The 16,819-nt window shown below is 70.0% G+C and overlaps 1 protein-coding gene across 4 annotated transcripts; it reads left to right on the top strand.

Moving 5' to 3' along the window:
* Positions 1–7,778: 7,778 nt before the first annotated feature.
* Positions 7,779–13,797, top strand: NUDT14 (nudix hydrolase 14). Of its 4 annotated transcripts, none has more exons than XM_089322502.1 (6): positions 7,779–8,932; positions 9,292–9,395; positions 11,071–11,114; positions 11,503–11,567; positions 11,657–11,882; positions 13,510–13,797. In XM_089322502.1, the coding sequence occupies exons 1-6, from the start codon at positions 8,761–8,763 to the stop codon at positions 13,778–13,780; spliced, it is 882 nt and encodes a 293-aa protein (XP_089178628.1). In that variant the 5' UTR covers positions 7,779–8,760; the 3' UTR covers positions 13,781–13,797. The 4 variants fall into 4 exon arrangements, with proteins under 4 accessions (XP_089178628.1, XP_089178627.1, XP_051695877.3 ...); XM_089322501.1 differs by having other exon boundaries at positions 11,645–11,882; XM_051839917.3 differs by lacking the exon at positions 9,292–9,395 and having other exon boundaries at positions 8,143–8,932.
* Positions 13,798–16,819: the final 3,022 nt, after the last annotated feature.

Below are 16,819 nucleotides of genomic sequence, written 5' to 3'. Positions count from 1 at the left end.
CCCCCACGTCCCTCAGTGAGTCTGATGGTGTGGGCAGCAGTGGTCTAGCCCGGCCTGGGGATGTGCCTGGGTCTCTGCCGGGGATCTCCCAACCCTCCTCGCCTGCACGCCCCCTGCCAGCCTGGCCATGGTGCCCTCGCCCTAGCTGCCTGCCACGGAGGACTGCCTCCCACGGAGGACGGGCTATGGCTCTCCCTGGGCCAAACAGGCACCAGGCAGTGGTGTTAACTCCCTGCCCCCTGAGAGATGGCGCCAGTTCCACCCTCGTCTCACACAGGAGCCTGAGTGACCGCCCAGGGTCCCCTGCTGGCAGTAGCCTCCTGGAAAAGGCAGTGTCCTGACAGCCATCCTCCTCTTGGACACAGGGGGCCAGGGTCCTGGCTGTACCCACCCCCACAAGAGTGACTGCAGGGGCCTGGCCAGGACAGCAGGCTCTCTGCTGAGCAGAGCGCACGGTCACCTGCCAGTCCTCACCACGGTGCCCAGGAGCAGCTTGGAGAAGTGGCCTCTTCCCCTGCAGGCCCAGCTCCGGACGGTCCCCGTCAGGCCTGCGTGGCCACTCATGGGGCTGCAGCCGGGCTTGTGTGCCCGGAGAGTGACGGAGGGTGACGTGCAGACAGCCTCCAGGTGAACTATGTGAGAGCCCGGCCTGTCCTCACAGCAGACCAAGTGCACACAACACTGAGGAGCAGGTAGCGGCCCTCGTCCAGACCCTGCTGGGGTTCAGGAAGGGCCCCTGGGGACTGGGAGCTGTTTGCTCTCGGGGAGACTTCCACCCGATTCATGCCCCACACCCCGCAACAGCCAGCGCTGGGACAGGCCAGACCCAGGAACCTGAGCCGTCACCTGCTGCCTCCCAGGTTGCACGTGAGGAAGCTGGAGTGGGGAACTGCCCAGGTGCTCTGGTTGTGGGACACAGGCGGAAGCCACGTGCCTAACCCTGGGGTGTCGCTCCCGCCTGGCGGAGGACCTGTTGCCACTGCCACCCCCAGGGTCTGCAGGCACCAAGCCCAGCTGGGTGGCAGCTTGGCCGCCCTGCCAATCTCTCCAGCAGGTGCGCGGGGGGCTGGGTACAGAGCTCAGGGGGCCCAGCCAGACTGAGCCAAATGGTGGTACATGATGGAATGGCTGGGGATTCGCCACCACACACGTGCCGGAGGCCACGCTGGACACAACCTCAAGGCAGGGTAAACGGAGGTGGGACCCTGCGTGGCCGGGGGCTGCCGGGACACTCCCTCACTGAATAAACGGGAGGAGCTCCCTCACGGGGCCACTACACAGTTTTGCTGTTGTGGCACTGCAGGCTAAGAAGTGCCATGGTGGGGACCCCTCTTGTACCCCCTTCCCTCTGGGGTCTGGACACTCCTTGGCCTATAAGATGGTGGGGGGGCATTGTTGCAGAGTGGAAGGAACCCTGCTGGCCCCGCTGGCCCGACCACCTCTACTCCCCGGAGCCGGCAGGGGCACTGCAGAACCAGGTGGGCCAGAGTTGTGGGTGCTCGGCCCTCAAGGCCGTCCTCAAGGCCTGTGTCCCTGGGGGACCCACACGGTGCAGCCATGCTGCAAAAGCACCCTGACCCTCTGGTCTGGGGGGCAGCGGTGAGTGGCCTGGCTCCTTTGGTGGGGTTTCTGGGCCGGGATTCCGACTGCATTGGCGCTGAGCTCCAGTGCCTGCCTTGCCTTGTGTTCCAACCGGGGGACAGGCCCCGAGACGGCGGAGGGGTGGGAGCCGGGAGACAGGCCCTGAGACTGCAGGCCGGGCCCAGACCTGGGCCGTGGGGTGGCAGAACAGAGGCTGCCTCTGGCTTTGCTGCCAGGACTAGTGTGGCTCAGGAGGCCATTGTCCCCACAGTGGCCCAGCTGGGACCTGCAAGGGCAGGGGCCTGGGGCTGGTAGGACCCAACCCTGACCCACCGATACTCAGTGTGCAGTGCCACCTGTTACAGCCGGCCTGGCTAGCCCTGACCAGGTAGAAACAGCCCAGGCGGGGGACACTTCTGGGGCAGCTCCTCAGGGCCTGTGGCTCTGGGCCAGCCTCTTGGGGCACTGAGCAAAGGCCCAGCAGGGCAGCAGAGCCCGGGCACAAGGCCGAGGAGGCTCTAGTTGGCCTGAGGGTGGGACAGGAACCGGGGCCAGACAGACTGCTCAGGGACTTCTTGCTTTGTTAACCAGCAGGAGTTTGCACCAGCCCCCTGGAGGCCACAGTGGATACACCTGCCAGGTGCCTGTCCTGGACCCTGCCTGGCCTGGCTGGCCGGCACATCTCAGGAAGGTGGCCAGTGTACCCCTGCCCCCAGCCACAACAGCTTGGAGCCAAGCTGCCTGCTATGGGGACACTCCTTGGATGGGAATGCCTGGTCAGACCTGGGCAAGACCCCAGTTCTGGCAGACGGAGGTGGGCACTGTGGGCCCAGAAGCAGAGCTGGGGTCCACAGGTGCACTGTCACATCAGCAGTGGGAACATCTGGCCTTGTGCACAACCCTACAGTTCCCAGCCCTGAGTGGGGCTGCCCTGAGATCAGCTGCACGCAGGACTCCAGGAAGCCTGGGTCTCTTCTCACTGTTTCTGCAGGAGCTGGCAAGGGCACACCGGGGACAGACGCACCTCTGCCCTCGGAGCTGGTGTCCTGTGTGTAGACAGCTCCACGCACACGTGTGGGGAAGCGGAGGGCAGGTGGGGAGAACAGGACCTGGCTGGTTACTGGAGGGATGGACAGCAGGGCCAGGACCAAGGGGCAAGGCTGAAAAGCTGTCACTGGGGAGGGGCTTTGAGGTTGGGGATGGCCCCACGGGGGCTCAGGAGTTGGGGTGGGAGGAGCAGGTGAAGAGCCTGGGCGAGGGTCTAAGCAGGGCTGAGTTGAACAGTCTGAGAGCCGCAGGGACTGTGGGGTGGCAGAGGTGGAACTGGGGTCCCCAGCCTGTCGCTGGCCTCCAAGGCCCCACTGCCCCCTTGGGCTGCTGTGCTCCACCCTGGCCCAGACGGGAATACAGGGAAGAGGAGAGGTGGTTACAGCCCAGGCCGCTCTGCAGTGTACACAGGCATGCACTGTGCACGTGGGCAGGGGGCAGCCCTGGCCATGAGGCGGCACTGTTGGACAGCTGGGTAGGCTGGGTGCTGAGCCAGCCTCAGTGCCTGTGCACGGCACGCGGGGATCTGCATTCCCTGCACACGGGCTGCTCCTGGGAGGGGAGCCCCCAGACCTCCTCTGCCCGCTCCCCAACTTTCGCTCCCATGGGACATGACAGCATGAGGGTGGAGGGTGGGTTCTGCTGGTGGGCAGTTCCTGCCCGGAGCCCTGTGAAAGCTAGACAGGCCCCAGGCAGAGGTGGCAACCATGCTGGGGCACAGACGGTCCCAGGGTCCAGGGGAGCCATTGAGAAGGCACGAGAGGGGAGAGGGCAGGGCCAACAGCTGGGGAAGAGGAGGGGAGGGGCAGGCAGGACCCCACAGAGGCCTCTGAGGGTGGGGCTGGGGAGAGCTGGGCCGTGGGCAGGGAGTGAGCCCTTGGCCACTGAGGTGGAGGTGTGCTCAGCTCTGGAGGCCTCACAGCCCTGGTCAGGTGCAGGAACAAGGTGGGGGTGCCTCAGCCTTACTGGCAGGGGCGGGGGATGCTGGTGGGATGCAGGGGGCAGCTGGACAGAGGCCAGGCTGACCAGGTAGGAAGGGGATGAGCAGGTACGTGTGCGGCCAGGGCATTCCCCTGGGACCCTGCATGAGTCACTCTGGGCGGCCCAGCGCCAGGGGACTTAGGAAGCACCCAGCACTGATAGGGCCACTCAGCCTCCCCTTCCCGGGGCCCAGTGGCTGCTGCCTCTGGTTATGCAGAACCAGGTGGCGCGGCCCAGCCTGGATGGCTCACAGCACAGAATGCAGAGGTGGCCTGTGGCCCCCTGGCTGGACCCTCGGAGGATGTGGTGGGGCCCTGCAGGCGAGGCGCAAGCCGGGAGTTCCAGGCTGCCCCTGGCAAAGGCAGCAGGGCTGGACGAGGAAGGCAGGCGTGTCCAGGCCCCCAGGGGGGTCCCTGCAGATGGGAGCGGCAGGAGGGTGCTGGCTCCCTGGACGATGTGACACAGCCCCAGCCACAGGGGGCTGGTGTTCACTGCCACCACCCAGGTGGGCCTGACAGCCAGGGCCACACCTGCGGATCCAGTGGATACCACCTAGCTGAGCGCCTGGGAACCTGGAAAGCAGTCACATGGGCGCCTCCCAGCAGGTGGGTCTGCTCATCCCTCCACGGCCCCCCAAGCCTCTGGCTCTTGCCCTACCCGGGCTTACTGATGCCCCCTCCCGGGGGCCCTGTAATCCCGGAGCGGCCAGGAACCACACCCTGCCCTGACGGCAGCTCTGCCCAGGCCCACTCAACAGCCGCGAGCCTCCAGGGTCAGCTCAGAGCCCGCTCGTGACCTGGGGAGGGAAGCCCAACTCTTCCCTTGGAGCCGCCTCCGGGGCTGCAGCGGCGAACCCAGCTGCCCGGTGGCCTCCCGGCGCCGTCGGGGGCTGTCCCGAGGGTCCTGTAGGGGAGTGGGAGGAGGGGCACCCCGGCCCCCGCTGCGCACGCAGGCGAGCCGGCGAGCCGGGCGTGCTGCGGCCCCTGCACCCGAATCCACGAACAGGACACGCAGCGAGGCGCTGGCGTTTGCCAGCATCACGGTGGGTGACGTCACGCCCGCCCCTCGGCTGGGGGTCCGGGGCGATGACCGCGGCGCGCGGCGCTCCCAGGGCCGGGCCGGGCGGGGGCGCGCCGGCTCCCCCTTGGCTCCCAACCTGCGGGGCGCGGCGCGGCGCGGCTCCTCGGCCCGCTCGCCTGAACGCGGCGGAGGGCGCTGCCGAGCCGCTCTTATCAGCGCGGGCAGCTGGCGGCCGTCCCCGCGCGAGCGCCCCGGCCAATTCAATGGCCATTGTCCGCCGGTGCCTTTGTTCAGGAGGCGGCCGCTTCCTGCGGAAACGCCCCGCCGGGGCCAGACACGGAGGCCGGCCCAGGCTGGGGTCTGCCCGCGGCCGGCAGGTGGGGGTGGGCAGGGGAGGGGAGGACTCCGCCCGGGTCCGCCGCGCCAGCCTCGGGGGCACGGGCAGGGCGCGCACGGCGGGAGGCTCCCCGAGCGGCGTGCGCAGCTCGGCCGGCTTCTCCGCCCGCACTGGGCTCCTCTGGGTCCGCGCGCACGCTGCGCTGGCTGTGGGGTCTGCGGGAGCCGGCGGCACAGAGGGGCCCCCAGGCCTTGTCGGGCCGGCACCTGCCTGTGTGGCCCCCACCTCTCGCCAGTGCCTGACTGCACCCTCATTGCTGTCCACCCCAACTCAGTCCAACTCTATCCGAACAGAGAAAACAGCACCGGAACTTCTAACGCGGGATTTAATACAAGGAGCTGATAGCACACGGCTCAGCAGGGCCCGGGTTGTGGTGCCTGCGGCGGGTTTCCGAGCGCCGGCGGGGGCCCTGCTGCTCCACTTCCCACCCAGCTCCCGGGAAATGCACCCACCTAGGAGCAGCAGGCGATGGCCCAGCGTGGGAGACCCGGATGGGGTTCTGGGTCTGACCACCGGGGCCGCTTGGGGACTGACCGCCCGGATGGAAGCACACTCTGTCTCTGTCACTCTGCCTTTCAAATTGATTAATTAACCTTTGAGAAATACGGCGGCAGCTGCCACCCCAGGACCCACACTGGTCCCCACAGGCCCAGTCTCCCCTCACGAGGTCCCTGCCACCACCACCGTGGCCAGATGTCCAGGGGCGGACGCCAGGAGGAAGCCAGCAAGGGGCTGGCGAGCGGGAGCAGGGACAGCAAGGTGGTCCCCATGGGAGTTTGTCACCCGCAGCCCCGTCCCCGCCAGCCCAGGAGGCTGAGAACAGGGTGAGGGCCACCCCCGCCCGGCTCCTTGTCTCAGGGATGGCAGCAGGGCCGGCGGGTGGGTATTTGGTGCAACCGCTAGACGCCGCGTCCCTGGCACGGGGCCTGCTCTTGGGTATCCTGGGGGCCACAGGTGAAGGCTCAGGTACTTGGGTCCCTGCCCCCTTGAGCGAGGCCTGGCTCGAGCCCCCAGCGCCTGGCTATTGTGGGCAGGAGGCATAAACCAGGGGATGGATGATGTCTCCGTCCGTCATGAATTTTTAAAAACCCGACAAGTGGCAGCAGGTGTTGGTGGAGGCACTGGCCCCTCCAGGCCGTGCTGGTGCTGCTGCCCTGGGGAAGGGGGCCCTGGGCACGAGGACGGCCGGAGAGGCCAGAGGGGGTGCGCTGGACCCCGTTAGCTCAGTTCTGTCAGCAGAGAAGGGCAAGGGGAGGCGCCCTGCTCATGAGGCCGGGCCCTGGACAGAGCAGGGAGACAAAGCCTTGACATGGGCGCTGATGTTGGCGCCCAGCCGGAAGACCCTCCCACGCTGCCCAGAGACCACCGCCCCTCCGGGAAGGGCCCCTGAGGGAGGGGTGTCAGCGGGGGCCGGGGCTACAGGAACACCCATGGCTGGGTGGGCTGGGTGCTGCGGGGAGGGGCGGCAGCCAGGACAGCTGCAGGTGGGGCGAGGGGCGGGTCCTCCAGGCCCGCCTGGGGACACAGCCCCCCAGGCAGCAAGGGGCAGGGGCAGCCCTCCTCCCCCAGGCGCCACCCTCGCAGGGAAGGACCCCAAGGCCCCTCCGCCAGGTCAGGCAAACCCGGTTCTGGGGTCCTCGAGAGCTCTCAGCTCACTGCCCCCACCCCTGCCTTGCACCCAGGCCTGGCCTCGATGCCCCCCCGGCCGGTGCCTGAGCCCGACTCCTCCTCCAGGAAGTTCCCCGTGCTGCGCCAGCTCTGCCGATGCTTGGGCTGAGGGTGCAGGCGGGGGCTGCGGGCACCCAGGCCTGGCGGTGTGGGCTGGGGCTCAGCGGGCGGGGGCCGTCTCCCCTGGGAGCTGGCTGGGCTCAGGGGCCTCTCTCTGTGGGCGGTCTCGGTGAATCACCCCTTCAGGGCAGCACAAACGCAGGAAGCTGCCATTCTCTGAAGCACTGTTTTCTCCCCCCGGGGGAAGGTGGGTCCCACGGAGGGCATTGTTCGTGGGCTGCTGCTTTCCGGGTGGGCTCCGCACAGGGTGAGCGGGCTGGGGCTCTGGGCTGAGCTGCTTCCCTTCGAGACCCAGGGGCGCCTGCACACTGGGGACGTGGGGCCTGGGCCCCGTCGCCAGCCCCAGGGCGACACCGCACGTCCACACGTCCACGGGCGGATGCTGGCAGAGCCTGGGTGGGGACCCCAGGAGGCAGGGCTGGAAGGATCCTGAATGGGCCAGGGCCAGGGTTCAGCACAGGTCCACGCGCCAGGGCTCCCGCACCTGACAGCACCGCCCTCAGGCCAGCACCGTGAGATGACACACACCTAGAGGGGCGGTGCTGTGGCACAAGGGGTAAAGCCTGCAGTGTCAGCATCCTGTATGGGCTCTGGTTCGAGTCCCGGCTCCTCCTCTTCCGATCCAGCTCCCTGCACATGCACCTGGGAAGGCAGCAGAAGTGCTCGGGCCCCTGCGCCCGTGTGGGAGGCCCGGAAGAAGTTCCTGGCTCCGGCCTGGCCTGGCTCCGGCCACTGCGGCCGTTTGGGGAGTGAGCAGGCAGATGGAAGACCCCTCTCTAACTCTGCCTCTCAAATCTTTAGAAAAAAGCAGCACCGTAAGTGTGCCGCCTTGAGTGGGCATTTGGTCTCGCCGGGAACCCCCGGTCAGGAGGTCTGCCCCGGGCTCCTGGCTGCTCCGGGCATCTGCGGAGTGAACCAGCAGGCGGCACCTCGCTGTAAGAGATACATAAAAACTTGCTATCTTAACTTTTATTATTGATTTCATTGGAGGGGAAATACATCACGCCAAATTCAAACAGCACTTAAAGGGGTCCGAGCACAAGTGCCCCCAACAGCAGGGCAGGGACCCAGCCCTGGGCCGGCCTCGGCCGCTCCTCAGCACACGCCCACAGCAGGACCTGGCTGGGCCCTCGGGACGCTGGGCGGCCGGGCGGGGCGGCGGCCGGTCCTGGACGAAGGCGCCATGGACTGCTTCCCAGTGTCCCTCCTTGCGACGACCTCTTGCCCTGACTCGGGTGGCCCAGGGCCGTCCTCCTGACCTAAGGGGTCAGCCCTGCTGTCCCAGGGCAGGCGCCAAGCGAGGGCAGCGCAGCTGTTCACCCACAGCGACTGCAGGCCCGCGACCACCTGCCCACTGCAGAGCAGGACCCCAGGGCACAGCCCCGGCCAAGCCACAGCCCAGCGACACGGGGAGCAGGTGCAGGCCAAGGGTGCGGGCCTCAGCACCCATCTCACCGTGCACCTGCCCCGGCGTTCTGGGGAGGTCCCGCGGGCCCTCCACAGCCGGGTGTCAGCAGGTGGGGGCTTCCGGGAGCGGGGCCGCCCCACAGAGTGGCAGCTCCTCCGACAGGGCACAGGTGCAGAGGCCCGGCCCGGCCCGGCCCGGCCAGCCCAGCCTCCCCGCCCGCAGCCCTTCTCGGCTCCTCGCGCCTCGCCCTGCTTCCAAAGGCTTCGTGCGGCCTCCACACGCCTCTCCGGGCAGCCAGGACCCTCCCACCTCGGCCTCGGTCATTCTCCCCCAGGGAGCCCCTGCCTCGGAGGACTGCCCGCCCCCGAACGGCCCCCAGGCGCGACGCAGCCGCCCCAGCCCCTCCCCGACCAGGACGCCCCACGGCCCGCCAGACCCGCGCGCTCCCTGCTCGCAGGCCACACCTGGCGCGCTACCTGGGGCCGCCGCCGCCGCCGCCGCCCGCGCGCCCGCCCCGCCCCGCCCGGGCGCACTGGGCATGCGCGGGGCGCGAGGACGCGCCCGCCGTTCCCAGCGGGCGAGGCCCCTTCGTGCGCCGGCCCCGGCCCGGGCCTGTCCCGCGCGCCGCCATGGAGCGCATCGAGGGAGCAGCCGTGGGCCCCTGCACCGCGTCGCCCTACCTGCAGCCGCTCACGCTGCACTACCGCCAGGTGAGCCCGCGCCGCCGCCGGCCCCGCACGGCCCCCGGCGCGCTCCCGCGCTTCCCGCCCCAGGCCCCGCGCCGCCCGCGAGGCCCCGCCTACCCCGGGCTCTGCGCGTGGGCCCCGCCCCGCCCGCGAGGCCCCGCCCACCCCGGGCTCTGCGCGTGGGCCCCGCCCCGCCCGCGAGGCCCCGCCCACCCCGGGCTCTGCGCGTGGGCCCCGCCCCGCCCGCGAGGCCCCGCCCACCCCGGGCTCTGCGCGTGGGCCCCGCCCCGCCCGCGAGGTTAGCGGGGCAGGTGAACCGCGTCTGGCGCGGGTCCCCGCCTCCCTGCCCGGCCCAGACGTCCCTTTTTCGCCCTGGGACTCAGGTGCCCTGGGAGGTCGAAGAGGCTCCCCGGAGGCGGAGGGCTCGGCGCCGAGACTTGAAGGAGGAGGAGGTGGACAGAGGGCGCTGGACAGGGGGCGTGGCAAGGTGGGCTTCCTCCCCAGGGGCTTCGCCGGGCGGGCGCCTCCCGGAGGCCCGGCCCCCGCCCAGGACGTGGCCTCGGCACCGCGCGGAGCAGGTTCACCGAAGATTCCCGCTGGACCACTGGGTCGTGGCGCCTTCTCCCGCCTCTCCCAGGGCCTCACCGCGCCCCCACCTCGCGCCGGCCGGCCCACCCGTCCCAGGGCCGCGCCTCCTGCCGGGCTCCTCCAGGCCCCGCGGAGACCCTCCCTGGGTGCAGGCCGGCCTCCAGTGCCCCCTCCCATCCAGGCTCCTGCCACTGTCCCTGCCGAGTTGGCAGCGCTGGTAGAGGGGCTGGTGGGGACGTGGGGGACAGGGTGCCTGCTGTGGCTGCACAGCCCCCGGAGCACCCGTCCCCACCCCGGGCTGTGCTGGCCAGCAGGGTCGCACTGGCGCAGGTGCAGGCCAGCAGGGACAGGGCTGGGGTGCCCAGGGAGCCAGGGCCGCAGAGGGAGCGGGCAGGGCAGGGCAGCCAGGGGGCCCTGGTGGGGGCCAGACAGCCCTGAGGAGGACGGGCCCACGTTTCCACCCCAGGCCCGTCCTCAGGGTGCTGTCGCCAGGGTCCTGCCCGTGGCTGGCGCACGGTGGCCGCTGGAGCTGGGCAGCCTCTGGCAGGCGTAGGTCCAGCCCCCTCCGAGAGGCCTCCCTGGGGGAGAGGGGGCCGGGGAGCGGCACAGCCCGCCCGCTGCAGGCCCCAGGACGGTGTCCAGCTGGTGGGTGCTGGCCCCGCCGACCCAGGCCTTGCTAGAGCTGCTTTGGCTGCCCCAGCCCTCAGGGCCTGACCGAGGGCCCCAGACCTGTGTGGGTGACACCTAGGAGAGGCAGCTGCGGGGGGCAGCCTGGAGGGGCACGCCTTCCCCGAGCCGGCCCTGGTGTCAGGCAGGCCTGGGCTTGCCTGCCGGGTGGTGCCCAACGGCCTTCCACTGGAAACCAGGCTCAGCTGGGGCTGACTGCTCAGGCCTCCCATCCCCTCCCGTCACCTCCTCCAGGAAGTCCTCAGGAAGGCTGACCCTTGGCATCCTCCCTCTGCTGTCACCCCAGCTGTGCCTCCTGTCTCTGAGGCTCAGACCTCTGTCCATCTCAGGTCCCGGACAGAGCCCCAGGGTCCTGCTCTTGGCTGGCGCACAGTGGACCCAGTGGACCCTGGAGCTGGGCAACCTCAGGCTGGCCCCCGGTCCGGCCCCGTCAGCGGAGACCCTCTTGGGTGGGAGTGGGCCGGGGGAATGGCACTGTCTGCTGCGGACCCCAGGGTGGATGCTGGCCCCAGGAGCCCTGCCTTCTACCTGTTGGACCGGCTGCCGTGGGGAGTCCGGCCCCGGCCCCCTCGTTGAGCACTGCTCAGGCCCTCCTGGTAGCCCGGGCAGGGTGCAGGCTGGGGAGCAGGACCACGGAAGGCAAGAGGGGCTGCCCAGGGTGGAGGGGTCGGGTCTCCGAGCCCCGCAGGGCGAGCAGCCACCTCTGCCGTGGGATCCTGGTCTCTGCTCGGCCTGAGCTCCCTGCGCTGGAGCCCCGGGCCCTCTTGACCAGTGCAGGCCGCGGCCCCTCCCCAGACATCCCTCGTGGGAGCGGTGTGACGGGCCCGGCGGGCCGCCTCGGTGGTGGCAGCCCTCAGCCCGCCTCCCCACCGCCCCGTCTCTTTCAGAACGGCACCCAGAAGTCCTGGGACTTCATGAAGACCCACGACAGGTGAGAGCCCGCTGGCCCGCCTCGGGAGCGGGCTCCGAGCCCCGCCCCCGCTCAGCCTCCAGTTTTCCTGTCCTGAGGGCTCGGTCGTAGGCCTGGTGGCTCAGCGGTAGTGGACGGGGCCTCTGGGAGCTGGGGGCGCCTCCTGGTGCCCTCGCCCGCATGTCTGGGGTGTGGGCTGTGCTGGCCCAGCTGCGCAGCGTGCCCGCCCCCGCCCTGCCAGCTGGCACAGGGAAGACCGGGTCCTGGCCTGATGCGTGAGCCCTGAGCTGTGTGGGCTCGGTCTCCCCATCTGAGCAAGGGGCCCGGGAGTGGGTGTGGGAGGCACGCTGGGCACGGGGAAGCCAGGAGGGCTGCTCCTGTGCTAGCCCCCCCCCCCCCCCCCCCGCAGCGTGACCCTGCTCCTGTTCAACTTTTCCCGAAGGAGTCTGGTGTTGGTCAGGCAGTTCCGGCCAGGTGAGGCAGGCAGGGTGGGCTGGGGTGGGGCACCTCGGGCGCTCTGGGTGCTGTGGCTGCACCCCCCACACCCCCAGCTGTGTACGCAGGTGAGGTGGAGCGCCACTTCCCAGGGTCGCTGGCGGCTGTGGGCCGGGAGGGGCCCCGGGAGCTGCAGCCGGCGCTGCCCGGCGTGGCAGGGGTGACGGTGGAGCTGTGCGCCGGCCTCGTGGACCAGCCGGGGCTCTCGCTGGAGGAGGTGGCCTGCAAGGAGGCGTGGGAGGAGTGTGGCTACCGCCTGGCTCCCTCCAGCCTGCGCCGGGTGGCCACGTACAGGTGAGAAGGCCCACGCGGCTGGCCTCGGTGTGGCGCGCTGGGCGGGGATGGTCTGCCTGGCGAGGGTGGGCGTGCCAGCAGGTCGTGGAGCTGGGGGCGGGCTGCACGGGCTGCGCCTCAGATCCCAAGCCAAGCCGGAACCCAAGGGCTCGCGGGCTCCCGCGGCGTTCTGGGCCCGTGCCCCCAGCCTGCGGCCCCTGGCGTGTGGGCCGGCTCCGGTGGCAGCTGCTGCCGACAGATGCCTCCACTTCCTGTGGGATTAAGCACCGGGGCTGGGGGTGGGTGACTCACAGCTCCGAGCTCAGGAATGAAGGAAAGGCCGGGGGGGGGGGGGGGTGCTCCAGGACTCTGGGAGGGGTGTGGCCTGGAGCCCCGCCCTCAGCACCTGCCCCCACCAAAGCCTGGGCCCACCCCCTAGGCTGGGACACTGCCATGAGGCCCGTACCCCCCCACCCCCCATGGACTTGGTGATGGTTCCCTCACTCCAGGTGGGGGGGCAGGAAGGGGGTCTCTGTGCCCCCCACCCAGCCTAACACCACCTGAACGAGGGCCGCTTTGGCCCGGAGGCAGGATTTCCACACCAAAGGGGCAGGCTGGTGGCCTGGGGGTGGGAGGCGGTGGGAGGGGCCGGGCCAGGGGGTCCTTCGTCTGGGTGAGGAGGGTGTGGCCATGAGGAGGCAGACATGGGACGCCCTGCGCCGTCCACAGCCCCAGCGGGGAGCCAGACTGCTCACCTGCCCGTCACAGGTGACACGGCCCTGGAGCTCAAGGCACTGGTGTGGGAGCAGCCAGCCGAGGACAAGGCTGAGAGGACCCCCGGAGGGGTCACAGGCCGGGCCGTGGGAGGGGCCCCAGGGACAGGAGGCAAGGGAGCAGCGGGGGCCCCTTGGGGTGGGGAATGGAGGCCCCAGTTCTGCTTCCCCCCAGTGCTGGCACCCCTCCAAGGGCGCCCTCCCTCCAGGACGTCCCTTATGGCCCCCCTCTCAGGGCACTCCTGGCCCGCCTCCTGTTCCGGATTCTGGCGTGGCCGCTGCGCCACCCCATCCTCGTGGCCGCGGTCACCACTCGTGCGCACTGTTCGTGTCAGTTCCTCAGGCTGGGTGCCCATCCCCTGCTGGCCACTGCCTGCTGAGGGAGGGCTCCCTCCCTCTCCTCGCCAGCTTGTGACCAGGGGCTGGGCCCTCACTCCCCAGGGCACTCTGGGTCTCAGTCGCCTTCCGGCCAGCTCAGCAGTGACATCCCAGGTGCCCACCAGGGAGCCCTCACTGGTCCCACAGACTGTTCCTGTGTCCGTGGGTGCAGACCAGGGCCTGGCCTGGCCTGGCAGCCGGCACAGGACGCACTGCAGGTCGGAAGGAGCCCTGGCCGGGCCCCCAGCAGAGCGAGGGGCAGGGGCCTGCACGAGAACTCAAGCGCCCCTCGGTTTCTGAGGCTCAGGGTGGGCGTCTGGGGTCTTGCTCGGTGCAGGGTGCTTGCTGGCCGTCGGCCGGGGGCTTTGCTGTGAGCACGTGACGCTAAGCCCACCCAGGAAGGCCCCTCGTGATGAACCTGTGTCCTCATGCCCGCTGTGTGTGGCGTGATGCCCCCACCAGGGATCAGGGCTCAGTAGACCCTGTCTCGGCCGCAGGTCTGGGGTGGGGCTGACTGGCTCCTGCCAGACCATGTTCTACGCGGAGGTGACCGACGCCCAGCGCAGCGGCCCAGGCGGGGGCCTGGTGGACGAGGGCGAGCTCATCGAAGTGGTGCACCTGCCCCTGGAAGGGACCCAGGCCTTCGTGGACGACCCGGACATCCCCAAGACGTTGGGCGTCATCTTTGGCATCTCTTGGTTCCTCAGCCATGTGGCCCCGACCTGGGTGTCCAGTGAGGCCCGCTGCCCCACCCCCCAGCCCCAATAAAAGCTTGACGGCTCTGGTGCCTCTGTCCGCTGGCTCCGAGCTCTGTAGCCTAGGCCAACGCAGTGAGGACTGGGGAGGGGCAGGGGACGGTGGGCCTTCCCTGTGAGCCCCCAGCTCCACTGGCCGCAGGCCATGCAGTGGGCACTCTGAGTCCGGCCAGGGCGGGCCAGAGAGGAGCGGTGGCCCAGGGCTCTGCCAGGCTGGATGCCGAGGGAGGGCAGTGCAGCAGGACAGGCCTGGGCCCTGGAGTGGACGTTGTCCCCGGGAGGGGGTGGCCGACCCTGAGGCTCGAGATCCGGTGGGGCCTGCAGCAGGCTGCACGTTCCTGGGAGGGGCCCAAGTTGGCCTGGTCTAGGGGCCCCAGGGCCTCCCCGAGCCCCCTCCGGAACCTCACTCAGCCTGCGGAGCACCGGCCGGCGTCTGCGGTCTGCCTGCCCGAGAGAGCCGTGTGCAAAGCTACCCATCCTGGCCCAGGCCGCCAGCGTGAGGGGCTCTGCCAGCCTGCCTGATGTGGCCGGCGAACCCCAGAAGACCCCTCCCATGCAAACAGCTGGCTTTGCCTTCTGCCTGCCCAGGGGTTGGGCTGTGTGAGATGCAGGCAGCTCAGAGCTGCACTTGGGCTTTCTGGGGTGCCCAGCCCCTGCCCACCCAGCACAGGCTGCAGACACGGTCAGCGGGCGCGTGGAGTGTGCATTCCAGGGCTCTGACCCAGCCTGAGGCTTCCTGCCCTTTGCCAGGTCAGCCCTTCGGGCAGTGCCCCAGGGGATGCCAGCCCCAGTGGGAGCTGGAGTGACCGGCAGCTTTGCTGTGAATCTGACTTCCTGCTCTTGTCCCCTTGTCCCTTTGGGTAGGGCCCCCCGCAGCCCCTGGTTCCTGCTGAGACCGAGGGGGTGCCTATGCTGCCCCCCCAGGGCGGTTCCCTAGCTGAGCATGGAGGAGCATCCGGCCCCTCAGCACAGTGCTGGACAGCCTTTGTGTGGGTGGCCCTGAGGAGGCCTGCCCAGGAGTACCACCTGTATGCAAATGCTGGCTGCTTGGCCCAGGTGGGGCTGTGCACGTGGGAAGTGACCGTGCTCTCGGGCTGGGCCACTCGAGTGGGGTGGGGCGGCCAGCCCCGGCAGGCCACCGTCCCCATAGCCCTTGGTCTGCCTCACCCGCTTGCAGCCTGCCTGGTGCCCACCATGAGAGCTGCCCCGGGCCTCCCGGGTTCACCTGCAGGTCCTGTCCACTGCCTCCAAGAGGCTCTGGCAGAGCCTGGGGAGGGTGTTGGGTGGGCGGATGGGGGCAGGGCACCTGGGCTCGGGTGCAGTCCCGCCCCCGGCTCTGCCCTGCAGCCCACGGGGCTGGTCAGCAGGCATTGCTGCCGGGCCTAATGGAGCTGGCATCGATTTCCCGGCATGGTGGGGGGGGCTGTAACCGGAAACTCCCCTCCCTGGCCGCTATATTTAGCACCACTGGACTCCGGCGGAAGCACAGCTTACTCCAAGCACAGCCGGCTGTCCAAACCCTGGGCAGCCTGGTCCCAGGCGTGCCCTGTGGGGCCTGAACCCCATGGCCAGGCGTCTGCAGCTAGCACCCGCCTCTGCCTGCCTGTGCTGGGGGCTCAGGGGTGCCCCAGCCCAGCAGCCCTCAGGACAGTGAGGGGGCCTTCCTGGAAGAGGGTGCAGCCTGGCCCTGGAGACAGATGTGTGGGCAGCGTTCCCAATGCCGCTTCCTGGGAGTGCCCACGTGGGGTCCAGTCGTCCCTGGCACTGCTGGCCCAAGGGCTACAGACATCCCTTCAGGGTGGGGAGGGTGGGGACGGCCACCTTCCCCACCTTGCACCCATCCTGGACACCACGCGGGACTGGAGAGGAGGGGGCTGGGAGAGGGTGCCACCCACTGCCCCAGGGACCCAGTCCCCTCCCAAAGGACTGGGAGGGGTGGAGTGAGCAGCTGTCACTCAGCCACGAGCCCCCCACCCCCGGCTGGCCCAGGGCAGGAAACCTGGGAGGTGGACAAGGGAGGGCACAGGGGAGCCCCTGGATTTGGCTCTCACCTGGGCTGGAATTCCCCTCCCCAGCCCTGCGCTGCTAGGCCCTGGCCCGGCCCCCAGCCCCTCCCCTGCCTGCAGCCAGGGGTCTCCGGGAACGTGTCACCAGCTTGCTGTGACAATGGTCTTGCAGCAAGACCAGGCCTGGCCACCGCACCCCTCCCTGGGCTGGGCTCCTGAGTCCCACCGCAGGCTGCGGGCCTGGGCCTGGCCTGGCCAGCCTGCGCCCTCCCCATCTTGGGCTAGGGATCCCCATCTTGGCCCAGTCTGCCTGGGATGAGGCCAGTTGCTTCTAGAGGGTGGGCGGGGCTGCGTCCACCTGGGGACTGATTCGGGCGGCAGGGGCGGCACCACAGGTCCTGAAACCCACCCCCACAGCACCTTTGACTTGGTGGTGGAGGTCTTGTGTGTGGCGGCACCCACCCTCCAGCCTCAGGGCCCACAGGGGCTCTGCTGGGTGGGCGCTCCCTGGGGCAGCAGAGCCGAGGGGTGGGCATCGGGGGGTCCTGGGTTGTAGGGACGGGGCAGCAGTAAGGGGATTGCTGCTGACTCCTGCCACACCTCCAACCCCAAAGTCCTCCTCTGCCGGGGCCTTCCAGAGTCCCCCCTGCCCTCGCCACGGACACCTGCCCAGGAGGGGCCGCACTGCCTGCAGAGGGACGGCCCGCAGGGCGTCTGGAGCCGAACCGCTAACCCGGGTGGGGGTCTCTGACCACCAAGGAGGCCTCTGAGCTCCGTCCTGGAACAGACCTGCTCTCCGGAGGAGGGGCCCTTGGGGGACCCCGAGGGAGGGGGACGGCATTAGGTGGGGGCCGCGGTGCTCTCCGGGACGCCACCCCCGGCCTGGGGCCCCGACCCCCGCAGCAGCGTTTGTACAGTAGCGGCTGCGCCGGCGCCTAGAGGAAGGCAAGGCAGCGGCGAGCCGCGCGGGGCGAGCGTCGGAGGGGAGCAGCGCCCCCTGCAGCCGGCGCGGGGCGGGGGCGAGTCTTCGGGGAGGGGGCGCGCAG

This window comes from Oryctolagus cuniculus, chromosome 20 (genome assembly GCF_051225735.1).
Source record: "Oryctolagus cuniculus isolate XC-2025 breed Fujian yellow rabbit chromosome 20, ASM5122573v1, whole genome shotgun sequence".
Lineage (NCBI taxonomy): Eukaryota > Metazoa > Chordata > Mammalia > Lagomorpha > Leporidae > Oryctolagus > Oryctolagus cuniculus.
This window is presented reverse-complemented; position numbering and strand designations above follow the sequence as displayed.